This window comes from Alexandromys fortis, unplaced genomic scaffold (genome assembly GCF_014885135.2).
Source record: "Alexandromys fortis isolate MF-2015 unplaced genomic scaffold, M_Fortis_MF-2015_v1.1 scaffold_80, whole genome shotgun sequence".
Classification (NCBI taxonomy): Eukaryota; Metazoa; Chordata; class Mammalia; order Rodentia; family Cricetidae; genus Alexandromys; species Alexandromys fortis.
Window position 1 is genome coordinate 8,603,012 of NW_026068174.1, and position 26,125 is coordinate 8,629,136.

At 48.8% G+C, this 26,125-nt stretch overlaps 1 protein-coding gene across 9 annotated transcripts in view; it reads left to right on the forward strand.

Annotated features, from left to right (window-relative positions):
- Positions 1 to 26,125, forward strand: part of Rap1gap2 (RAP1 GTPase activating protein 2) — a 188,462-nt gene that overhangs the window by 92,388 nt on the left and 69,949 nt on the right. The window contains exon 1 of one of the 9 annotated variants that reach the window (XM_050128779.1): positions 21,797 to 21,895. The exons of the other annotated variants lie outside the window; for them this stretch is intronic. Coding sequence (XP_049984736.1) covers positions 21,869 to 21,895 — 27 coding nt within the window. The 5' untranslated portion in view covers positions 21,797 to 21,868. Of the gene's footprint in view, positions 1 to 21,796; positions 21,896 to 26,125 lie in introns of those variants that run through there. 9 annotated transcript variants of the gene reach the window in all.

The window sequence follows — 26,125 nt, forward strand, 5'->3', positions numbered from 1 at the left end:
TGAGAGACAAGGTTGAGTGGCCCCTTGGGACTGTAGACCAGATCTTGCTGCACTGAGGAGGGGAAGGAATTAGGGCTGGCTTTCTTTCTTTCTTTCTTTCTTTCTTTCTTTCTTTCTTTCTTTCTTTCTTTCTTTCTTATTTATTATGTATACAATATTCTCTCTGTGTGTATGACTGCAGGCCAGAAGAGGGCACCAGACCTTATTACAGATGGTTATGAGCCACCATATGGTTGCTGGGAATTGAACTCAGGACCTTTGGAAGAGTAGGCAATGCTCTTAACCTCTGAGCCATCTCTCCAGCCCCCCTCATGTTTTCTTGAAGAATGTCCTAGGCATTGGGAATGCTCTAGAATCATCTCCTAGACATTGATTTCTCCAGGGCTTGAGCTGACTGTGACCTGAATTGGCAAGGTTGTTCTTGAAGTCCCAAATAAGCTGTTCAGCTGGCCTGGGACCCCTGTTTAACTTCTCAGGTTCTCCTCATGCAAGTCTGAGGCATTCCAGGCAGATGTTCTCCTTTGGAGAATAAGGTGGTGGAGGCTGGGGGCTCCCCTGAGAGAGGTGCCAACCAGTCTCCTATGTTGCTACTTCAGGTCTTTGCCCCCAGAGCCACTCATCCCTCCTCCCACTCTCCCTCAATGGTAGGTGAGGCAGCTGTACAACCTTTGTATGTGTGAAGAAAGTGGACATCAGAGGACATTCTTGGCATCCCTTTGGGCTAAGGCTCCAGCTCACCTTTCTTCTGAGCTCACTACTCTCTCCCTCCTTGTCTTGTCACACTGACCCATGGCTGGTCTATCTCTCAACTTTGTCCTGGTGCCAGCCCCTAGCCCAGTATAAATTATGATGATGATGATGATGATGATGATGATGATGATGATGATGATGCAATACTTGTCATATGAAGACACAGTTGGTTTACTTGTGTTCCAGTTGAGGGGCAGCTGAATTGTTTTTGGTTTGGCCTATACTAAAAGTCAAAAACTCTGACTGCTGTAGTATAATTTTGTTTGAAACTTGTGTTTTATTTTCTCTTGGATTATCAAGGAATAGAATCATTGCATTGAAGAGTAGGTGAACTTTTTGCTGTTTTTTCTTTGATACCTGAGTCTCATTCTGTAGGCTAGTCTGGCCTTAGACTTACAACAGTCTGCCTCCCTTAGTCTCCTGTGTGCTGAGATTACAGGCATGAGCCACCATGCCTGGCCTGAGTCTTTATCTTTATTTTATTACTATTATTTCTTTCTTGTGGTATTTGTGTATGCTAGTTAAGTGTTATGCCTCTGTGCTACATTCCCCCGAATCCTCAATGTCTTACAAAACTGACAGACTGTCAGTGGTTGCACCATTGTACATGCCACCAGCAGTGCCATTAGGTCCTGGATGCTCTATGTTTTGGCCAGTATTGACCATTGTCAATCTTCAGTGTTTTAGCCTCCTCAGTGGGTGTGTATTAGCAGCTCACTATAGTTTAATTTGTATTTTTCTAATGGCTGATGATGCTGAGCCCAATGGAGATCTGTGTCGACTTACTTTGTAGCTTGATGTTAGGGCTCAATTAATTTATCCTCACACAGGCATCCCAGTGTTCTAGCATCACCTGTTGAGAAGATCATCACCTTCTTTCCCCTGTTTAATTGCTTGGATGTCTTAGTAAAATACCTGCTGGCCGTAGATATGTACGTGTGTACTGTGTAGCATCTCTGCCAGCCATGGCATTCCTCCTGTCTGAGGAGTTGAAAGCACATGACTCACCTTCTTCCCTGTGTATGGATCAGTCATTGATCCTGCTGATTGTGGTGCTCTTTCCTGAGCGCTTTCACGTGACATCACAATCCTGTCCAACCACGCTCAGAGGAAAGGCCTCATAGTCATTTGGAGCTGTCATTTGAGAGGGGTCACTTTAGGCACCTGTCCAACATAGTCATTGGAGGTTGTGCTGTTTGTTGAAGGTCCTGAAGCTGCTTAGTAGCAAGCCTGTGGTGTACCCGAGAGCCTGTGTCCTAACCACTACCACACACTACCACTCTTAGGGAGTCTTCTGAGCAAGCTCATAGACTCCCTGACTCCGTCTCTTTCCCTTCATCATGGGGACCACAGACAACCGCAGGAACAGTGGCTGTGTTTTGGCAGCTCATTGAGCAGCAGTGATGTAATCCATGACACAGGTGCTGTCATGGTGGTGATTGATGACAATGACAACTCGTGTGATGTTCTTATCCCCGAGAAACAGGTCATCACTGCGTCTCTTTACGGAACCCAGAGCCACTGGCTTGTGGAAGCTTTGCCCATTCCCATTATCTTTGAACCTGTGTCCTTTCCACAGATGGCTCTAACCCTTTTTTAGAAGTCTCGAATGGAGACTGTTTTAGAGTTTCTATAGCTGTGATAAAACACCATGACCGAAAGCAACTTGAGGAGGAAAGGATTTCCTTCAGCTTACAGATCCACATCACAGTCGGGGCAGAAACTGAAATGGAACAGGAACCTGGGGGCAGGAGCTCATGCACAAGCCACGGAGGATGCTACTTACCAGCTTGTTCTCATGACTTGCTCAGCCTGCTTTCTTATAGGACCTAGGACCACCAGCCCAGAGGTGGCACCACCCACAATGGGCTGGGCCATTCCACATCAATTATCAACAAGCAATCTGGTGGGGGCATGTTCTCAATAGAGGTTCTCTTTAAGAATGACTGCAGAATCGAACTGATATAAAAACCAGCCAGTACAGAGACTGTATGTGTTACAGGCCTTGGCCAAGGTCTCCAGGCCTCCAGTGCCCTCTCTGAGTGCGTGGGTTGGTCAGGACAGCAGCCTCCCTGAATTGTCTCTCTGGGGGATCTCTTTCTTCTCTCTTTTGATTCGACAGCCCAGCCTCTCCACACGTTCACCCTGGTTCCGTGATCCCCCACTGGTGTGGATGCCAATCCAATCCCTGTGACCTGGTCCCTAAAGGGCTTCCTCAAAGTAATCATACCTATAAAGTGGCAAACTTCACAGTTTCTGGAGTCTGTCTGCCCAAGACGAAGGGGTTTCTTATCTGCGTGAGTTTTCTGAGCCTTACCGCCCTCATTTGTGGAGTAGGGACAGCAAGAGTTCCCACGTGGTGGATGCCTGGAGCTTGGCATTGGTTGAAATTATGTGCACTTATCATTCAGAACACATATGTGTAGCTTGTGGTGCTTCAAAGTCATTATTGTTTCTGCAAAAAAATTTCTTTCTGAAGGGTGACACTTTACTTCCAAGATAGCAGAGCTTTGGGCTCTGGCTAGGGATAGAGTTGAGTTTAGGGCTAGGGTTAGGGCTAGGGCTAGGGTTAGGGCTATGGCTAGGGTTAGGGATAGAGTTGAGTTTAGGGTTAGGGTTAGGGCTAGGGATAGAGTTGAGTTTAGGGTTAGGGTTAGGGTTAGGGCTAGGGCTAGGGATAGAGTTGAGTTTAGGGCTAGGGTTAGGGCTAGGGCTAGGGCTAGGGTTAGGTTTAGGATTATCAGTTTGATTAGGGCTGGGGTTAGGAAAAGATGCACACCTCATTTCTTCTGTTGCTACCATGTTTCTTCTGAGGACTTCCAGTTCTCTGTCTTACCACACATCCACAGCAGAGGGACCTGATATTGTGGGCGTCCTGTCTCAGACATAAATTCCTACCTGTTAGGTGCAAATATCCATGGGATGCTTGGAAGAGGATAAAAGTAGAAACCAGCTCAGCCTACCGACAGGCCTGAAGGAGTGGTATTCAGGAAGCTTCTGACTGGACTCTTGAAGTCTCAGGAAGGCTGATCTGACTTTAACAGGAGTTATAGTCCAGGTGGTTCCTATGGGCACAGGAAGTACCTTCAAGGTCATCCTCCTCAAAGAGGCTTGTGGAATGGGACTGTGCAGAGACTTGGATTGTCCAGGACTGTGCAAAGTTCTGAGGTTGGCCTTGGAACATGCTTTCTGATCTATTGGTGCTCACCGAGAGCTTCCCCCCTAGTTTCCTTTCCTGCAGCTGATGTTGAAATGAGCCTGCATTTCTGTGCTGATGCTGATGTTGTGAGGGAATGTTGGAAGGCTGATGGTAGGGTATCAAGGCTCTGGGAGGCTGTGTGGGGTGCAGCCTGGGTTGCAGAACTCTGCCCGAGCTATCTGTTTTCTGGGCATTGGGTGCCTGGAGGAGGTGGGTCAAGGCTCAGTTACTGGTCCGCCTTACTCTCAAACTCAGAACTCGATGGAACGCTTGATATTCAGGTGTCTCGTGGGGATGCCTCCAGGGCTCTGCCTCCTACTTATGCCAAATGTATTTGAAGGTCTGGCCACTCATTCTGCCCCAGAACTTAGCAGATGGTTCTCTGACCAGTAGCTAGTGCTTGGCCTCGTAGAGTCTTGTTCCTGAACCTGGACTTTGTTTGTTTGTTTGTTTGTGTGTGTGTGTGTGTGTGTGTGTGTGTGTGTGTGTGTTGTCCATGTCATGGTGTGTTTGTCGGGATTGGAGAACAACCTTTGGGAGTCGCTTTGCTCCCATCATCATATGAGCCCCAGGAATGAAAATCCAGGTTGCCAGGCTTAAGTAGCAAGCACCTTTATCCTCTGAGTCATCTCATTTCCCTTTAATCCCAGAGTTTAATAACTAATGTACCACTCTGTGCAGATCTACAGTGTTCTGAGAACCTCAGCTCTCACACAGGCCCTTTGGGTCACTGTGAGGCATAAGGAGGACATGGACTGGCAAGGGCTTTGTAATGGTCTGGACAGCATACATTTCAGTCTCTGTAGAGACCAGCCGTTGTTGTCATGGTCAGTGACTCAAACATCTGTAGGGTGACTTTCATGACAAACCCATGTTTCTCTTTTAACGGCCTTACATGCTACTCTGAGACCATTTGGCAGCAGGTGCTACCATATTCTGTCCCTAGCCTACTCCTACCCTTTGCACAAGTGTTACTGCCAGCTCCTCAAGTCTAGTATCTGGGGCTTGAGAACCAGTAGGTGGTGACGTCTTTTCCTCTTGAAGCGTTGCCACTGGTGCAGTTCCGAGCACCAATAGCTAGATCTCACGTGTCTCCTTCCTGTTGTCTCCCACCACCCTGGCCCTGACCTCCTGCAGGCTCTCTGCTCCCAGCTGAGTGTGGAGATGGAGTTTGGGTGCTGGGGTGTCTATTTGTTTCTAGAGCCTCTAACAATTACCACAAACTTGGTGGGTGGCTTAAAATAACAGCAGCATATTCTCCCACGGCTCTTGAGGCCAGAAGTCTGAAATCAGGGTGTTAGCAGAGCTTTGCTCCCACCAAAGTCTGGGGGAAAAACCTTGCTTGTTCTTCTGGCTTGTGGTAGCTCTGACGTTACTGTTTGCCTCCCTCTTCCTCCATGGTCCTGTGGCATCTTGTCTCCCTGGTGTCTCTACGTGGTGTGTCTGGACATTTGTCATCTGATTTAAACCTCTCTGGGTAGGTAATTCGGGAAGGTGATTGCATCTTGAGAGCTGTTTCAGTCCCATTGTGCTTCTTTTGTCTTAGACCGTGTGGTTTATAAACATTAGAATTTGTTTCTCGCTGTGCTGGAGGAAGGGAAATCCAAACTCAAGGTGCTAGTGGGCTTGGTGTCTGGTGAAGGCTTGCTTTCTGCTTCCACAATGTCACCTTGTTTTTGTCCTCACATGTGTGTCTTTAGTGTGTGACTGTATTTGTCTGCATAGTTCCCTCCAGCCCTTTTATAAGACACTGATTCAGTTTGTTCCACTTATGTAGCTGGAGACCAGATGTGACTTGTATTTATTTGCTTACAAAGGAGCAAGCAGAATGTGGCAGGTTTGGGAGGACCTGGCCCTCCAGCTCACATGGTCAGGGATGAGGCTGTGTACCCTTACTGGCTGCTATAGAACCCAGAATGCAGGGAGCTATAGGAGATGCTCAACAAATACTCACCTATAAATGGTGGATGAAGTCTTTTGATTGATCCATATTAGAATGTGGTTATACACAAAAGGCCCAGTATTCTTCAAGAGAATTTCCATAAAGACTTGTCTCTTTTGCAAGTAAACGGCAAAAACAAAACTCAGCTTCGTTTGGCCACTTTTCACGAATATATGCTTATTGAGAAACATTTAAGCAATGCTAAAGTACAAAGAAGTATGTTGTTAAGATATTAATAATGCCTTAATGATCCTGCTATCCAGAAATATCCAGTATTAGCACTTGCTAAGCATCCAGATAGCTTGGCATAGCACACACAGATAGAGCCATGCATAAATGAGATCACCCTGTTTATGCTCCTTTGTAATAAAAAGAGTCCAATTAGATTTTCCTTGCATTTATCCAATGAGGCAAAAACCCAAATGACTCAGAAGGAATTGCTAGAGAGTAGAGAGAGATCTCTCTAATAGAGATAGTATTTTTCATGAGTTCTCTAAAGATTTTGAGAAACATCATGATAAAAGCGAACCAAGCCAGGCACAATGGTGGACACCTGCCATCCCAGATCTTGGGAGGTAGAGGCATGAAGATCTGCTTTCCAGATTATCCTTGGCCATATAGTGAGTTTGAGGCCAGCCTGGGCTACAGTGCCTGTGTCTCAAAACCAAAAAGCCAGCAAGGAACCAAGCTTTTCAGTATACAAACGATTAATAAGCAATGAACTATAATACCCCTCTGCATTGCGGCTGGCTTCCTGCTTTGGAATGTGAGCATCAGGTGGTTTTGGAGGGAAAATAGTGCTGCCTGTGAACATGGCCCCCTGGAGAGTGTTCTCTTTTTGAGGGGAGTGGCTGTGGGTAGTGGGTTTGTCTCTGCAGCAGTGTGGAGGAAGCCATCCAGAGCCAAGAACTCCATTACGCATGGCAACCATACTTGAGTCTATCTCAAGAGTGAATTGGGTTTGTGAGGGAATGGCTCTGGGCTGAGCTGATTTGATTTGGCAATGGGGCCGAGAAGTTTCTGAAATGTCAAATGTTAATATGATGACTGTCTGGCTCTACATGGGAAGCCAGAAGTAGGGGGTGGATGGCTGGGTGTCGTCTCTGTTGTAGAGAAGGGATGTGCGAGAGAGGAAATGGGAAGGGAGGGGAGAAGCAGCAAGGTAGAGGAGGGAAGGAAAGTGGAAGGAGAGAGGCTGGTGGCAGTGGATCAAGAGGAAGGGGAGAGGAGAGAGGTGAGGAGAATCTGGCCTGCAGCATCAAGGAGCATGAGCTATAGAACCAGACTGGATTTGTCCTCTGGCAGGGTTTGGCAGCAAGATGGTAACTTTCAGTATTAGTCAGAGGGATGCACCCTCCAGTCCTTCGCAGCAGGACTTGCTGTGTTTCTGGAGCCCTTTCTTCCCAGGCCCTGGCCCTGGTGATGGCCTCCAAAAGTGACTAGAATTGATCTTACCTTGGAGATGACCCAGAGGATCAGGGTGAGAATCAGCTCAGAGCACTCAAGGTCTTGTCTCCTGTAGATGTCCAGATGGAGCTCGGGAGTGTCCTTTGTCTTCTTGCATGGCCAACAGACCTGAGCTATGGGGGGGACAAGAGACAACAGTTGGGGTGGATTTGGGGAGTGCCCCAGGCTTGGTGACTCCTGATAGAACTTGAAAGAGATGATGTGTAGGATCTGAGGGTTTAACAGACACAAGAAGGGAAAAGCCTCAGAGATGGCCCTTTGAAATCAGCATGAGATAGATCCCATGGCCTTGATGGTCCAGTGCTGGTGTTGAGGTAAGAGGGGCCTGCATGAACTAAAAAACTTAGGAAATCCCTAGACAGTGATCCCCCTCATTTTGCAAAAGGAGATTGATTCAAGGCTACCTGGGGGACTTTAAGGTTAACTGAGCTTCGAAGCCCCTCGAACACCAGTTCAGTGAAGCTGAAAACGGGTCAGGAGCCCCCATCTGATTTTAGAACCCAGAAGGTCTGGAAGTGCTTGGGGAGGGTTAGGGACCTGTCACGGGGGGCCCAGAGGCACTTGAGGTTAGTGATGATGCTAATGGTGGGGACCAGGCAGCCAGGCTTCTGTGAAGCAGTTCAGATGTCTAAACATGCTTATTAGTGTATTTATTTTATTTATGTGTGTGCATGTACACTTATGTGCACGTCTGTGGATGCACACATGCCACAGTGTGCATGAGGAGGTCAAAGGACAACTTTCAGGATTCAATTTTCTCCTTCTAACATGTGGGTCCCAGGGAGCAAACTCAAGTTGTCAGGCTTAGTAACAGATTTTTTTTGGAGACTGTCTAATGTAGCCTAGTGTATTAGTCAGGGTTCTCTAGTGGAAAAGAACGGACAGAATGAATTAATCTACCCACCTTCCTATGTATGTACCCATCATCTATGTATGTATGTATGTATGTATGTATGTATGTATGTATGTATGTATTTATGTATGTATCTAGGTGATTTATTAAAATGGTTTACAGGCTCTGGTCCAACAAGTCCATCAAGGGCTGTCTACCAATGGAAGGTCCAAGAATTCAGTGGTTGTTTAGTTCACAAGGCTGAATGGCTTAGCGGGTCTTCAGTATATGCCAGACTCCTGAAGAAATACACTCCTGAAGAAATATGCCAGTGAGAGAGAGAAGAAGCAGGCAAAGAGAGCAAGGTTCCTTCTCCCATGTCCATTATATTGGCTGACAGCAGAAGGTGTGGCCCAAATTAAAACGGGAGCTTCCCACCTCAGAAGATCTGGATTAAAAGTGGGTCTTCCTCCTTTGAATGATTTAATCAAGCGGGAAAAAACATGTGTACCCAGCAGCTTGGATCTTACTTAATTCCAGATGTAGTCACGTTGACACTAAAATTAGCCATCACACCCAGATTGGCCTTAAGTTTGCTATGTAATTGAGGATGACCTTGAGCTCCTGATTTTTCTTTTTCTCGCATCCGAGTGTTGTGGTTGCTGGTGTATGCCACCATGTTTGGCCTGGCGTTTCAGTTTTGAGGAGCGGTGAATGGTTACCAGAGACATTTCCAGAACGTCTCAGCTCCTCCTCCGCAGAGGCAGACTGATCGTGAGCCTGCCAGGTCTCTGTCAGTTTCTTGTGGCTGCTGTAACAAGTGACCACAGACTTAGGGTCTGAAGCCTGCACAGATTCATCACCTCCTGTTTCTGAAAATGCATCTCCTTGGGTACCAGAGGTTGCGTTTTCTCTAATGGTTGTGGCAGGATCCATTTCCTAGCCTCGGTGGTTCTGGGAGAACCTATTTTCTAGCCACATGACCTTGGCATCTGGTCCCGTGCCTTAGTCTTCAAGGCCAGTGACTCTAGAACAGTTCCTTTCCATCACCCTGCTGGTTTCCTCTGCCCATGATGATGTTGGGCCCACCTGGATCGTCTTGATTCTTGTCCCATATCAGGGTCAACCATAGGCAGCCTTGATTCTGTCAGTAACTGCAACACCTACAGTTCTGGGGATCAGGATGAGGGCATCTCTTTGGGGGCACATGTGCCATCCTTAAGGTTAAGTGATGGGGACCCGGCCTTTTTCAGGCCTTCCTTGTAAGACAGGGATCCACACCAGCTTAGTCTCCCAAAGATTCCGTGAACTATGACTGAGGCTCCTCTATCCAGGTTTCACTGTTTTGTGAACCTGTAACTGGTGAGATCTCACAGGCCTTACTCTGATCATACAGCCTTGAGGTTGGAGGGCTGTTCCACGCATTTTTGTACAGAGAAAAGAAAGCCGCATAATATACCTGTTGTCAGTTTAGAGTTGAGATATGACCTTTATTTAAAAATAATTTTTGAAGATTTATTTTAATTTATATATGTGAATGTTTGCCTGCATATATGCCCACGTACCAGGTGCTTTCTTGGAGCCCGAAGAAGTCAGAAGAGGGCATTGGCTGGATCCCCTGGGACCTGAGTTCTAGATGGTCATGAACCACTGTGTGGGTGCTGGGAATTGAACTCAAGTCCTCAGAAAAAGCAGCAAGTGTTCCTAACCACTGAGCTATTTTTCAGTTTCATGACTGTTCTGTAGTCTTTAGTTAACAAACTTACAGGTCCCAGAGAGAGAGAGAGAGAGAGAGAGAGAGAGAGAGAGAGAGAGAGAGAGAGAATGAAAGAGAATGCTTTATTTACTCAGCTCTAACAGGCTTGTCCAGTTTTTTTTATTTGTTTAGATTTTTTTTGAGATAGGCTTTTACTATGTAGCTCTGGATAGCCTGGAAATCACTATGTAGATCAGGCTGGCCTTGAACTTACATATCTGCCTGCTGCTGTCTCCCTAGTGCTAGGATTAAAGGTATTCACTACTATGAATGGTTTTTTGAGACAGTCTCACGTAGTCTAGCCTTGCCTCCAGCTTGTCTCTCAAGTGCTAGAACTGCAGACAGGCACCACCATGCCTGGTTTTAGGTGGTGCTGGAGATCCTGGGTGTTAAACCCAGGGCTTGAGGCATGCTAGCCAAGCATTCACCAAGTGGAGCTGTATCCCTGTTTTGGAGGCCGGCCTGGACTTTATTTATTGCCCAAGCTGGCCTGGAACTCAAGGCCCTCCTGCCTTAGCTTCCTGTGTGCTGTGATTGGCATACACCATCATGCCTAGCCTTTGTCTGACCTTTTCTTGAAAGTGTCATCGCTTGCATTGTCTTCCTCCTCTGGTCTAGCCGGACTTTTTCTTGCTGCAGGTTCAGCCTGCTGTCTCTCAATTTGTGAATCTGCTCATAGGTAGATAATGACACCTAATCCCCATAATCTGCTTCCGCCTTGTTCTAATCACAGTACAGTTTTGCCCCCAAGACCCCTGTCATCTCATTGTTAGTGGAGTGGGCATCTGTGATGGCGAGCGTGTGGGCCTGGGGTCACTGGACTGAGGGTGGGTGGAGAGGGAGGCAATTCATTGTGCTTAGATAACCCCAGGTGACCCGCCTGGTTATGGAAACTCCCCCTCCTGGTCCCCCAGGTCAGATAGCGTTGCCTGGCTACGGGAGGCTCCAGCGGGGAGAGAGAATAGGCACACATGTTTAAAATTCAATATTGTGGCCTGGCAAACACTCCAGCAGGGCCTTCCAGCCCACCGATAATCTCTAATTCTCCCCAGTCCTTGCGGGTGGGGCTATGTACTGAGACCCAGATGGTTTCTTCTGGGAATTGGCCGTCAGCTGTTGTGAGGGACAGGGTTGGGGGTGGGGTGGGCCTGACTCACGAGGAATGTCACCCTGATGCCTCTCAACAGATTCCTGAGAGGCCTGGTCTGGCTGGCGCAGACCTGTCCTTGAGGGGGTGTCTCTGAGGCACCCCAGCCAGGGCAATGAGTGAGGAAGGAAACCCAGCAAGGCCACGTCCTGTTGTGGTTGGTGTCTGTTGAGAGGAAAGGCTACTTTTCAGAGAAGAGCCCTTTCCTAGGTCACACAGAGGCTGTCCACCACTGTTCCAGTGGGGCCTCCTGTGAAAGGAGACTCCTCAATAAGCTGCTGGAATCTTAGAGTTTGAAGGTGGATTCCAGGTGTATTGTGACCGGCTCTCCTGCAGCCTCATTTCTCCCTGAGGTGGTTTAAAAAGGGGTCCACAAAGTGGGGGTCCTGATAGAGGATCGAGGGAGTGAGCAGATCCATTCCATCTGTGTGGTGGTTAGTTCGGGCATCCCAAGCAGTGCTTACTCTGCTGGCTCCCTCCTGAGAGGAAGGGATCATGTGACTCCAGCACTGGGGGGTCAAGAGCAAGTCTGATGATTTTTTTTTCTTACTTGTGTGAGTTTTATGCATGCCTCCCATCCTCTCCCCACACCATGGCTCATCGCCAGGCACAGCTATGATGCTGCCTCCCCAGGCCACCTTTCCGTGCCCTCTTCTGCTGGGGCTTCTGCACCTCACACGGCAGGGTGTTATAGGAGGAGACCTGCATTCACTTTACAATGCTTGTTGACCGTTCTTCATGGGTGAGTTCTACTGAGGGCCTGGGGACATACACACAGCAGGAAAGAGCAGATATAGTTCCTGTTCTCATGTGCCTGCCTTCTGGACAGAGAGACCCTGAACAGAAACCTGACACCTGACTGCAGTTTCTAATGGGAGCTCCAAGGACGAGACACACATTGTATTTCGGTGTTGTGACTTCAAGGGTGGCACCTTAGGGTTGTGATGAGATACTGTGACCAAAAGCAACCTGGGGAGGAAAGGGCCTATTTCATCTCATACTTCAGGTAATGGGCTATCACTGAAGGAAGTCAGGGCAGGAACTCACATAGGGCAGAAACCTGGAGGCAGGAACTGAGGCCATGGAGGGGAGCTGTTTACTGGCCTGCTTCTTATGGCTTGCTCAGCCTGCTTTCTTATAGCACCCAGGGCCACTGGCCCAAGGGCGACACCACTCAGTGAATTAGGCCTACCACATCAGTCATCAATTCAATCAAGGAAATGCATTATAGGCTTGCCCAAGGCCTGTTCTGGTGTGTGTGTGTGTGTGAGTGTGTGTGTGCGCGTGCGTGTGATATTGTCTCAACTGAGGTTCCCTCTTTGAAAAGGACTCTAGGTTTGTGTCAAGTTGACAGAAATCCAACCACAAGAAGTAGGAAAGAAAAATGTCTTTCCATAGGCTTGGGAAGAGCCTACAGGGAGGTGGCAGGTGACAAGAAAGGGCTTTGTGAAGGGCAGGAAGTTACTCTGGAGTCTGGACTCTGGGATATAACTAATGAAAAGGTACATGGGCAGATAGGAGCCTGCATCCAGGGAAAAGAAGGAACTCTGTGTGGCTGTAGGGGCGGAACACATCTGCATGTGGGGCCTGGGAGGGGGTTCAGATTTTTAAATATTATGTTTTAGTTGTGTGGTGTGTGTGTGTGTGTGTGTGTGTGTGTGTGTGTGTGTGTGTGTGGTGTGGTTAGGGCCCGGCTTCGGGGAACTGATTCTCTCCTTCCATCACGTGGGGTCTAGGGGTGGAACTTAGGTGGTCAGGCTTTGTCACAGGAGTCCTTACCTGCTGGCTCAGGGGTTTGATTTTAATCAACAGAGAGATGTGATTTACATATGGCAGCCATGTAGGGAACAGATTATTGATCAGTAGACATTGGAGGAGGGGCTTAGTGATAGAAGCTGTCACTAGAATCGAGGGCCTTGGGCCTGAGCAGTCAACGGAGGTGACAAGAATGAGTGGAAGGTGGTTGTGTTAAAGAGGTCAAGACAATGGAGTGGGCTGGTGAGCTGGGTGCAGGTGAGGGAGAGGAAAGAAGCTGGATGGATTGGTCAAAGCAGACAGGGAGAGTCTGTCACATAAGGTGTGGGGTGTGTGAAATTCCACAGGGAAGGCGGCCAGGCCTGAGACTCTAACCACTCGAGAAGGAGGAGTGTCTCCCAAATGCTAAGGGCCTGCTCTGCCCGCTGAAGACAGAGGGCTCCCTTCCCACCCAGGGGATCTGTTGTCGAGGGGTGGCTGACCCATGCTGCCTGCCAGCTCCAGGAGGTGGCGCTCTGTAGATTCCACCTTGAACCTGCTAAGCTCATCTGTATCCTTCCCTGCCGCCACCACAGCAGCAGCATCGTGTTCTTCAGGCCTGGGAGAGCAAGTCATGGTGTTCATGTTCCTGGTGATCCCTTCAGATTAGTTACTCACAGGGTACCACTTGTCAAAGGACCCCTTGATTTAGTGAAAATGGCCCAGGATAGTGATATATACCTGTAATCCATGCACTTGGGAGACTGAGTCAGAAGGATTGGAAGTTCAAGGCCAGCCTGGGCTCCAGAGTGAGACTGTTTAAAAACCAAAACCAAAAGAGCAAACAAAAACAATTAGTGAGGGGGCTGGAGAGATGGCTCAGTGGTTAAGAGCATTGCCTGCTCTTCCAAAGGTCCTGAGTTCAATTCCCGGCCTCCACATGGTGGCTCACAACCATCTGTAATGGGGTCTGGTGCACTCTTCTGGCCTGCAGGCATACATACAGACAGAATATTGTATGCATAATAATAAATAAATAAAATATTTTAAAAAAACAATTAGTGAAGTTAGGTCTGTGCCTTGGCCCAGGGGACCTGCTCCTTAGGGAACTGAAAGGACCTGGAAGCCTGCCTAGGATTGTGCAAAGCCAGAACTCTTGAATGGATCTGCTTGTTGGGTGCTGGGCAATCCTGTCTTGCCTCGCCCACTGAGTGGCTGGGAGGTAATCTGAAACTCCTCTGACCCCTGACTGTGGACTGCTTCTCCCTGGGGCTCCCCAGACCCTCTCCACCCTCGTGGCCAGCACCTTCAATGACACATGGTAGCCTGTGGCTGGGGGGAGGTTGTGAGCTCACCAACAGTGTGCTGTGTCAGCAGGGTAGACCCTTGATGCCCACCTCCAGACTCACTACTTAGGAGTGTCGGCAGTTTTTAGACTATACCTGAGGCCAGGCTAACACAGCTTCCTCAGTCAGGGCAAGGGTGAGCCCCACTGTCTTTGCTTTGCTGGTTGGTATGCTGTTTCAGTTTTGCACTGCTTTCAGCTTTGAGTCCCAGGTCAACAAGGTGGCTTGAGCCCCTGGGGACCAAGTTCCTCACCACTTTGGATACACGCCCTGGATATGCCCATCACTTTGGCTAGCAAGGCATTGGACAAAAGGAAAAGGGACTCACCTGATGCTCCTTCACTTCTGTCGCCTGTGATCCTGAGCCCGGGTCAAATGGGAAGACACATCGGATCCAACGGCACACGATAATTGTTTACAGCTAGCAAGCATGTGCAGCTGGTGCCTTCTTCCTCGTCTTTGGGGCTCATAAACCTCACAGGGACTGGGCGTGTGTTTGCGACGAGTGAGTGTTTATTTTGTGTGTGTGTGTGGTGGGGGTGGACTTGAATGCAAATGTTTTGGGTAGCACTCTGTTATGCCACCCCAGTGTTTGGGGGTGCCCGGGGGTGGATATTATGGGACTCTGCACTCTGAATGTATTTGCAACCGAATGATTTCCCCAAGCAGGACATCTGAGCCGGGGATAGGCAGCCCACTATTCCTCCCGTAAACCTAGTTAGGGTCTTCATTTGCCCCTGCGCTCCGTTCATCATCCCAGCTGGCAAAGCAGGGCAGGCAGTCGTGTTCTTTGACATATGGCTTATGGAGGGGAGAGCTGTCTAGCGCTGAAGCCTCCATGCTTAGTACATGTATAATTAGGTTGCTGGAGCTCGGGGACTGGAGCGCCTATTTAGGTAATCATTAACTACAAGATGGGGAAAGAAAGGAACATGCAATTTGCAGATATTCTCCCTTCCCGCAGGTTAACCTGAAGGGACGCTCCCAGCTGAAGCCAAGGCTGCAGCCCCCAGGCTTCCTCTGCCATGGCTGTCTGGGGAGGGAAGGTTAGGGGATCTCTTACAAGTGGCCAGGCCTGATGGGCATGACTCAGATGACATCTCCTGGGTATATCAGAAGAATCACGTGTCTCCCCACTTCATTTCTCATGAGATCCCGCTTCCCCCAGTCTTTCTCTTAGGTCTAAACCAGTGGCTCTCAAGCTTCCTAATGCTGGGACCCTTTAATCCAGTTCCTCATGTTGTGGTGACCCTTAAACATAAAACCATTTTATTGCCACTCCATACATGTAGTTAGGAATCGTAATGTAAATATCTGATATGCAGGGTATCTGATATGTGACCCCCCAAAGGGGTCATGACGCATAGGGAGAACCATTGCCAAACAAGCTAAACCAAGTGGTACCAAAAGCAGTTTACTCAGTGTTCAGCCAGCACATTTGATGCACACCTACTGTGTGCTTGGTGAGAGACAAGCTGCAGTAAAGTCTCAGAAGAAGGTGTTCAGAGGAAGAGCCCAGACTACTGCGATTCTGCAGTAACTGCTCTTTAGCCTGTGCTCTCCTCTGACTGACAGTGCTGGCCTGGGTAGGTGGGTGGGTGCCTCTCTCTTCGCCTTGAAGCAGAGGCTGGGCAACTGCAGGTCTCCAAGGCAGGGTGGCACTGGGCCAGTGAGTACTGGCTTGCTGCTAGAAACAGTGCCCCTAATGATTGCCCAGGGGACAACAGCAGCCTCCTCTGGAGGAGAATGGGAACCGAGGCACAGAGAGGGCAAAACCCCGGGAGAGGGGGTGTAGTCTGGGAATTCAGTTGCAAACATTTGAATAGCACGGGCTTGGATTCTTTTGACTTGGTCACCTCTAAGCAGCCCTGGTAGTGAGTTGGGTGGTGGGTTAGATGGCTCTGCATGTTGAGGACCAGTGTGCTGAGCCGGGGTTCACAGACATGTTACTGGCAGGACACAGAAACCCTCCCTGGGGGGTAGCCAAGTTCATAATTCCCCAGGGAGACTCTTTCTTCAGGGGTAAGGAGATGGAAGGTTACTCAGGCAGGGATAGCGAGATAGTGAGAAGGATGCAGAAGACACGGGCCAGCCACAGGCGCCACATCTGGCCGTGAGTTCTGTCTGGGTGACCATACCCAGGTGTCTTCACCTTATTTCTTTCTGTGCACAACTCCAGGCTAGTACTGGAGAGGAGGAAGCCGGTGTAGATGGGAATGGTTAGCATCTATGGCCCTAAACTTGCCTGAAAAGGGGGAAGGGATAGTTGGCAGACAGAAAGTCTTTTGGTGACTGATTCCTAGTTCAGAGTCCCAAGTGTCACAACGCAGCAAGTGCCAGCAAGCAAGTGAGCAGGGGACAGGGACAGCAAAGGGATGGGGGAAGGAAGTGTAGTGATATGCAGGGGACTGTGGAGCCAAGTCTGTCACGTGACTCGACTCCCCACCAGGCTGGCCAGGCGGCAGCCCAGGCCACATATGTCTACCAGGGCCAAGGAGGCTTTCCTGGAGACCAGAGGCTCCACCCTTTCAGCCTTGGGGTCTGTTCTTTCTCTCCTTTCTTCCAGCAGGAAGCCTCATGTGACCCTGTAGCCTGTATGAGGTCAAAGCTGCACCTGTCCCTCTTTGCCTCCCTGTCTGCTGAACCCACAAGTCCCCGACACAGTCCAGGAAGGTTTGTCTCCAGTGACCCGAAGGGATTTCCACAGCTGTTTTTCCAGTCTCCCCTCACCCCTCCCCCTTGACAAGGTTGTTGAAGCCGAGTCCCACATTGTGGGGAAAACTGGAAATTTCAGGCCACACACCGGGTCAAGACCAAGAACTCTGCCAGAGGACGTCATGGCTAGGGGCCTCACCACAGTGCCAATGCCTGCACCTCAGCCAGCACTGGGCGGCTTGGCAACTCGAGCCCAGCTGCATCCTGGAAAGTGGAGCCGTTGCTTCAAGGCAGCCCTGTTCTTACTGCACCCTTTGAAGGCCTGTGGCCTCTGGGACAGCCACTGATGGAGTCTGTGGAAGTGCTCCTTTTTTGAGATTTATTTTTCTGGTTTTTGGTTACATTATATGTGTGTCTCTGTTTGGGTATGTGCAGATGAATGCGGGTGCCCGGGGAGTCCAGTGGGATCAGATTTCCCAGGAGCTGGAGTTCAAGGTGGTTGTGAGCTGCATGGGTGCCGGGAACTGAACTCTGGTCCTCTTCTGAGAACTAAATAGTGTGTTCTTAGCCATTGAGCCATCTCTCCAGCTCCTGTGATAGGTGTGTGTGTGTGTGTGTGTGTGTGTGTGTGTGTGTGTGTCTGTGTTTAATACTGTAGCAAAATTTCTGAGACCACACAGCTTTATAAAGAAAAGAGGTTGATTTTGGCTCATGATCCTGGCTGGGGCTTCAAAGTGGAGGGCTGGTATCTGGTGATGGTGTTGATGGCAGGGAGTGCATGCATCTCTCTGCTGGACCCCCTTTTTACAGAGCTATCAGTATTGAATAATGGGGCTCCACCCTGATGGTTTCATCCCATCCTGATCAGTTTCCAGACCCTTAACTTGACTTCATTAATTTAATCAATGACTTCATAGATTAAACGTCTGCCTTTCAGGGCTGCACAGTGGGGCTCAGCTTTCTACACCCAGATCTGGGGCACACACACATCCACCTTCTCACCAACTGTGCCCCCATCTTCATTTTTATCCTGTTGGCGCTGTGCTTCATAGTTTGCAAGCCACTTTCCTAAAATCTTCTGATTCTCAAAGCTGCTCTGCAAGAGAACCATTATTTTCCCATTTTACAGATGGGAAAAATTGAGGCCCAGAGAAGTAAATGAAGCATTTCCTTTAGCCAGCTGGTAAGGGCACAAGCCTGATTTCAAACTCTGTGTGTTTTTTTCTCCAATTCCAGGGAAAAAAATATCACCGTGTACAAATACTCACTGAGCCTCTGCTGCTGGAGGCATCGCTTCAGACACACACTTTCCCTTTGATTTAAGGACTCCGAAATCAGGGACATCACAAGAGCAATAGTATTGCAGGGTCTGCAGTTGCCAGTGTTTCTGGTCTGTTAGCGGTGCACTCAATAATGTGGCATCTTTCGAAGGGCGCTGCTGTAGATGTGAGGAAGCCTGTTGTGTGTAGACACAGCTTCTGCCCACCAGGCTTTTCCAGTTGGGAGGAATGATCAGACCTAGTCATTAACTGTATTTGGATACCGACATAAACTAAGTCAAGTGCTGTGGGGACTTAGGTTGTGAGCTTCCCAGTGGCTTGAGGGGCTGTGGGTGCAGCCCAGGGATAAAGTGTGTGCTTAGCATGTGCGAGACTTGGATTCCATCATTAGCACCAGAGAGAGGGAGAGGGAGGAAGGGAGGGAGGCAAAGAGAGACAGAGACAAACAGAGAGACACACACAGAGAGACACACAGATAGACTTTCCGGAGGTCAAGTGGGATTTGGACTTTACCAAGATTTTCAATGTCCCAAGCCACATTAGTGCACTGATGTAAAATTTGAACCCTGGTCGTGAAAGGTGGTCATGGTTTGCAGTGCTGACTATTGGTAAAGTTATTCACCTCTCAGCCTCAGTTTCTTCACCTGTAGAGTGGGCAGGACCAGCATGCCCGTGGCCCTGGCGGTGCTGGACTTAGGTAGGTGGACATGTGTGGAATGTTTAATCGGGGCCTGGCACACGCAGTGAGAACATAGTTAATGTCAGCACCCCTCCCCAGAGTAAATTCCATTAGTCAACGGTGTTTAGCCATGGCTGCTGTGTGTGGTAGGCATGTCTGCGCTTGCTGTCTCAGTTCCTCCTGGGGGACACCCAGGGTGTGGGGTAGGATCATTATTTAATTTTTAAAGCCAAGAAAATGAGACTGGAAGTCACAGGACTGGCTGATAGCTGACTGTGGTTTGGATGTTAGTCTCTCTGACTGTCAGCGGGTCTTTTCCCTGGACCGCAGCTGCTAGGGAAGAATTGAGGCCAGAAAGGAAGTCTGACTGATTGGGGGCCTCAAATCACCCAGAGTGTTTTTATCAGATCATTACCATGCCGTGTCCTGAGCGACAGGGCTTCTGGTTTGGAAGAAAGTGGGTGTAGGTGGGCAATGGGGGTTCTGGCTCAGAGATGAGAGTCTCATTATACCAAGGAGAAATTTGCATGGGTATCACTCTCTGCACCCTCCACGTCTGTGGACAGGGGCTAATTTTGCATCACAAGAATGGCTGTTTGTCTCTCTGGCCTCTGGCCTCCGTTGTTCTTCTGTTTGGAAGTCCTGAGGCTCCTGGGTCCTGGAACAGCTTCAGAGTGTGGCCACAGGGCTGCCTCTGCTCATGACACCGCCGGGGCTGAAGGCCTCCCTGGCGAGCTAAGAGAGTCCTTCCTGACCTCAGAGTTAAACACAAGTGCTTTCAGATTCTCCTCTACCTTCACCTTTCCTTCCTTGCCATCCTCCCCACCTAACCCCCCTCTTTCGCTTAGAACACTCACCTGGCTCTGCTTCTAGCAGGCTGTGTGACCTCCAGCAGGCCACATAACCTCTCTGAGCTTTAGTTGCACTTTTCCTCAACTGGATCATGATTGGGAAGGGGTAGATCCTGGGCCTGGGTGAAGTGGGGTGGGTAGGAAGAGAGGGTCTAAGGATGATCTTCCTGAAGTCCCCATCCTTAGCAGTGCTTGGCCCAGAGATCAGTAAGTTAGGCCTCTCTGTCCTGCCCTCCACTTCCTGTTGATGCATTCTTTTACTGCACAAGGAGTTTGGACCCTAAGCATAGGGTAGCAGAGGCATCCTGTGTAGGGTGTGTCGTGCTAGCCAGAGCCTCCTATGTCCCGGGACTGCAGGAATGGCATGGTGGTGTGGGGGGCTCTACAGAATGAGTCATGGGGCCCAAACATAAATAGGGAGAGGTCAGAAGCAGGTACGGAAGGAGCCTGGGATGGTTTGAGTACACAGGAGTACCACACCGAGTCCTTGGGCTCAGCAGGGGCAGAGAAGCCCATGAGTATCACTTTATGGCTTCTCTAACGCTGTTGGTTACATCAGCATTTCAAGATTTGGAACGGATATTGCCAGCCTTCTCCAGAGCTCTAGGTCCCTCTCCCATATGGCTTCCGCAAGTGAGGTGGCCCAGGCCCCAAGTAGCCCTCTGCCCCTCTCTTTCCCACCCATTCTGACCTCCAGTGTTATTTTAACCTCAGAGACGGACCTGCGCCAAGGCCTCTTGGAGCCCTGCCTTCCCCCAGCACCCGAGGACATCTAGCCTTTCTCTTATAGGGTACTCTGGGGGCTCCTTGAGCAGATACAGGCCAGGCTGGCATGGAGAGAGGAAGTGGAAGCCAGGGGGGCAGGATTGGAGAGGCAGAGACAAGGACAGCCTTCTGGGTGGGCTGCTTCTCATGTGTGTTGGGAACTGGAGTTTGTGGAGCTTGGGGGCAGGATGGCTGATGACCACGCAGGCATCTGTGAAGGGTTCTTCATTAATGAAGGATTCTTCATGCTTTGCCCTGCTGGGGATTTAGTACCTACACTGTGCAAACCATCTGTATTTCTCCGTTTTATAGATCTGGAAACTGAGATGCCAAGGCTGAATGATTAGCCTCACAATTCACTAGCAGGAGAAGCATGTCTGTCACACACTAAAGCCACGGCTGTCCTGGGTGCGCTGCAACCTTCTTTTGTGGGCTTGAATAGTTCATGCCTTATCTTCTAGGTAGGGCACCCTGCTTTCCTTTCAGAGCTGACCCTGGCGAGGGTGCTGGATAGGTGTGCAGTCTGACATGCTTATGCTGTGAAAGAGACCCAAAGATCCAGGGTCTGATCCCCTCCCCCGCTTTGCTTCTCCCAGCTCAGAACTTGGGCACCATGGGCTCTGAGCTTTAAATGTGGTGCGAGTCTCATCAGGCCTTTTGCTGTATTTATTATAAAATTTTCTTTGGGAAGGGAGTTGCAATGAAGCAACTGCTGTCTGTTTTAAAAGAGCATTAAGATTTTTTTTTAAAAAAAGACCCCAGAATAATACACCTAACATTAGAGAGGAACCCAGGCTGTTCTTGGTGGGAAATTGCTTTCCAGGCCTCTGTACCCCTTCCCATGAATCCCCCACCTCCAGACAACTGCTGACTGTTTTAGCTGTGTCTCTTACTTTGAGCATGGGTGTTTTAGACTCTGCGGTCTGCAGGGATTGTTGGTATCTGCTGTTGTTTACTTTGTTTTTGTTTTCCTTGCACTTAGGGCTTCTTAGCTCACAGGTGGGGATGTTGAGGGGCCTGCCTCACGTCCTACAATGCCCGATAACACTAGTCTTCAGTGCCAGTGAGGCCACTGGCATCCCTTGCTCTGGTCCCTTCTCAAGGCAGGAGTGGAAGGGGAGCCTGCTTCTCACCCTTGGCTTTCCTGGGCACAGGTAGGCCCCTCTCATAAGCCTCTGGTGTGGCGCTGCCTGGGAGGGACGCCTTGTCCTATGACATACATGTGTGTAGTGACTCTGCCAAACAGAGAAGCAGTCCTGGCAGCGGAAGGGTCAAAGGTCATTGCTAGTCAATGTGGACTAACAGCTCTGGGCGGGCGGACACCCAAATCCTGCAGTTCCTTGTTTGATCTTAAGGAAGTTGTCCAACGTCAGCAGCTGCCGCCACCTTGGTGGCAGCAACAGCCTCGGCAGTGCTTCCAAAGCAGAAGGGCCCCTCCTGCCTCCCAGAGCCAGGCACAGAGAAAATGATGGAATTCTTAAAGACCTTTGTGGTGAGTGTTGGCGGCTGTGAAGGGACTGTCCAGACCCTGCTGCTGGAGGGGCTGTGGGTAGAACCAGCTAGAACCCCACTTGGCAGGAAGCCCTGAGAGGGTGTTTGCCTACCACAGGCAGAGAGGCCTTCTGTCACTCAGGGGAAGGAGGGGCAGAAGCCAGTGACAGATTTGTTTTTTGAGTGTGGGGTGTGTGTGTGTGTGTGTGTGTGTGTATGTGCGTGCATGTGTGTGCTTGTGTTGGGGGAAGGGGTGTGGAGGACAGGTGACAGAGTCAGGGACCAGACCTTTCCTGCCTAGCCTGGATCTGAGGTGGGATCCTGGCCTGGGACCAGGCAGATCTCTCCAATGTGCTTCTCTGAGAAGGCTTCTTGGCTCTGTGCCAGGGTTCCCAAGGCCCACCTGCTCACCACAGGACGAAATGCAGGTTAGCGCTTCTAGCACATAAGCGAAGGAGCTCTGCTCAATTTCTGCTTAGCCTAAAGCTCTCAGAATGTGGTTGGGGTGGGTCTTGCAGTGGAGGCTGAGGGAACTATGTCCTGTGCTGCTCTGGAGGACTTGGGTGACCTAGGTCCTAGACTAACACATAACCAGGATTGCTAGGTTCCCTATGCACACACCTGCTGGCTAGAGTCTAACTTGCCTTCTTCCCCTCCTTGGCTGCGTCGTCTCTTGTCTTCAGGGAGCTGAGGGTGACAGGTTAGGATCAGTATGGGGAATGCTGGCGTATATTTGGAAATGTAGTTCCCCAATCTCATACTACAAGATGGGGGTCCTGGGATCGACGGCCACGTTATCAAACAAATGGCTTGACTTCTCTGGACCGCACAGGGACAGGTAGTGGTAATTTGAGGGTGTGAAGCTGGAAACCGATGACAAATGGCTGCTGTGTGGGGAATTGTGAGACAAGAGTGTCAGGGAGGCCTGGGGTCAGGTGAGGAAGCCCATGAATGGCCGTGGGGATGATAAAATGACCTAGGCAGGGGAAGGAGATGTCATCAGATCTGTATGTCACTGGTTGTGGATTTGCAGGAGAATTAGAGTGGTGGTGGGGAGATGGGGAATGAGCAAATGTGGGGATGGACGGTCACTCTTAGAAAACCCTTTGTTAGCCAGTGGTGGGTTGTACATACCTTTAATCCTAGCACTCTGGAGGCAGAGGCAAGCAGATCTCTGTTAGCTCTAGGCTAGCCTGGTCTACAAAGTGAGTTCCAGGACAGCCAGGACTGTTACACAGAGAAACCCTGTCTTGAAAGAGCAACAAAACAAACAAACAACAAAACAAAACACGAAACCTTTGTCTTCTGTTCATTGTGGTGGTGAGACTGGTGGATGGAGGTTTTTGAAGGGAAGATTTAAGGAGATTTCCATTCTGGCCTTGTGAAGTTTGCGATGCCAGCATGTGGATGAGATGCCGACTTGGCAAATCAAGGTGCGTCTTGTCTTGGTCCTGCTTCTGCCTTATTTCAACGTCCTCACTTTTGGAAAGTTGCTTGACTACTCAATGTCTCCAACATCTCCGGCTCTGTAGCAGCCCCTCCCCCACCACTCCTGATGATTGTGAGGAAGAGGAGTTGGGTGGTGTTTGTAAAGTACATGATCAGCACCAGAGCTGGCATGTCTCAGGACCCCCAAGAGAAGACACCCTGAGATTCTTTATATCATCTAAGTGTCCGAATCGGGAATATTCAATGGCTCACTTATGTCCAGAACGGAGTGTGATACTATGTCTTGTAGGCTGATTTGGCTTCTAAATTTAGTTTGTTACACCCATGCAGAGATGTTTTTTAAACACTTAGTTGATTAATAATGAGTTGATTACCAATGTCTAAAGATTGAGAGAGCTTACATAAAAATTTGGATTTCTGTCTAATCTTGAGAACCCTAGCTACACTGAGCTTGCATTTCTACTTGGCAGCTTCCCTAGAGATAAGTAGTGGCTCTCTCTTTTGATACTTTAATGTGGGCTTACTCCTCCATCCCATTTAAAAAAGTCGAGGTGAGATTTATATAACACGATATTAATCATTTTAAAGTAAACAATTTGTTGGCGTTTCACAAGGTCACAATATGGTCGAGCTACCTCCTCTGTCTAGTTCTGAAATATTTTATTTTCACCATCCTCAAATAAACACCCCCCTCAATAGTTACTCCCCACCTGCTCCCCTCTCCACCCCCAGCCCCTGGCAACTAGCCATCTATTTGCTTTCTAGCTATTTTGTAGGAATGAAGTAATCATGTTTCTGTATAGCAAAAGAAACAACAGAGGGAAAAGGCACACTGTAGAGTGGGGAAAATATTTGCAAACTACATAAAAGATAGGAGGCTATGGGGGCGGGAGAGATGGCTGACTGGTTAGAAGGAGTGATTACTGTTTTTACAGAGGATCAGAGTTTGATTCCCAGGGCCCACATCAGGCAGCTCACAGCCACCTGTAACTCCAGTTCCAGGGGATCTGATGCCCTCTTCTGGCCTCTGTATTTATCCACACTCATGTGACATATACTTACCCTTAAGTATGCACACGCGTGCTTGTACACGCGCGCACATACACACACACACGCATGCATGCACACATGCATACAAATTAAAAAAAGATAGTAGGAGCCGGGCGATGGTGGCGCATGCCTTTAATCCCAGCACTCGGGAGGTAGAGGCAGGCGGATCTCTGTGAGTTCGAGACCAGCCTGGTCTATAGAGCTAGTTCCAGGACAGGCTCCAAAGCCACAGAGAAACCCTGTCTCGAAAAACAAAACAAAACAAAACAAACAAACAAAAAAAGATAGTAGGTTAATTTATATGCTTGAGAATAGGCTAAAGATTTTAAAAGTCATTTCTCCAAGGAAGACATTCAAAGGGCCTACAAGCATGTGAAAGGTATTCAATACCATTAACTGTCAGAAAAGCACAGACTGACTCAGAGCGAGATAGTACCTCCCTCTCCATAGGAGAGCTAGAACTAAAAAATTCCCAAAGATAGTAAGTATTGGTGAGACTGTGGGCAAGTGTGGACTCCTGTAAGACTCCTGGTGGGAATGTGGAATGGAGCAGCTGCTGTGGAAAGCAATATAGAGGTCACTCAAGAAGCTTACACAGACAGAAATCAGGGCTGGGGAGATAGCCATTTCGTTATTGAACAAGCCTGAGGCCCTGAGTTTGATCCCCAGGTCCTGTGTTAAAAGAATATATTGGCTATTTTGAATTCCTTAAATTTCCATATCAAATTTGGGGTTATCTTTTTTAACTTTTACAGTGGCCAGAATTATTCTAGGAACTGTGTTAAATATGTACACTGCTTTGTTTGGTATTAACTGTCTATCTGAAGTTGGCTCCTTATTGTTTGGTATTATCTGTCTGAAGTTGGCTCCTTATTGATGTGATAGAAGCAGCTTAAGGGCAGAATGGTTCGTCTTATCTCATGGTCTCGGAGGCATTCAAGTTCATTGTGGCAAGGTAGGCAAGAATCTGTGACAGATGGCTTCTCAGAAAGTCACTAGACCAGGAAACAGAAAAAACAGGCTGGAACTAGAAGCAGGTATAACCTTCAAAGACTGCCCCTTAAGGCCCCATCTCTTAAAGGACCTACAGTCTTCAAAATAGCCACACATCTGGGAAACAGGTGCTTAAAACATGAGCCAATAGGAGACATTCCAGATTCAATAGTATAGATTGTCCTAGGGTTTCCATTGCTGCGACGAGACACCATGACCACGGCAACTCTTATAAAGGAAAATGCTTAGCTGAGGTGGCAGCTTATAGTTTCAGAGGTTTAGTTCATATCATCATGGCGGGGAACATGGCGGCTGGCAGTATGGCAGGGTGCAGGCAGACACCATGCTGGAGAATTCTACATCTTGATCCAAAGGCAATAGGAAGTGAACTGAGACACTGGGCTGTGGCTTGAGCATATATGAGACCTCAGAGCCCACCTCCATAGTGACACACTTCCTCCAACAAGGCCACACCCACTCCAACAAAACCACAGCTCCTAATAGTGCCACTCCCTTTGGGAGCTATTTTCTTTCAGACCACCATACATATTAACATTATCAAGGCTTGCTGTCCGCGAGCGTGGCGTACCATTCCATTAATTTAGTGTCTTCAGTTTCTTCCGGCAGTCTTTTATAATTTACAGTTTCAAGTCTTTCGCTTAAATTTTTTCCTAGGTGTATTGTTCTTTTCTTTTTTTTTTTATATGGCTGTGCTTGGAATGGTTTTCCTTTTCACTTT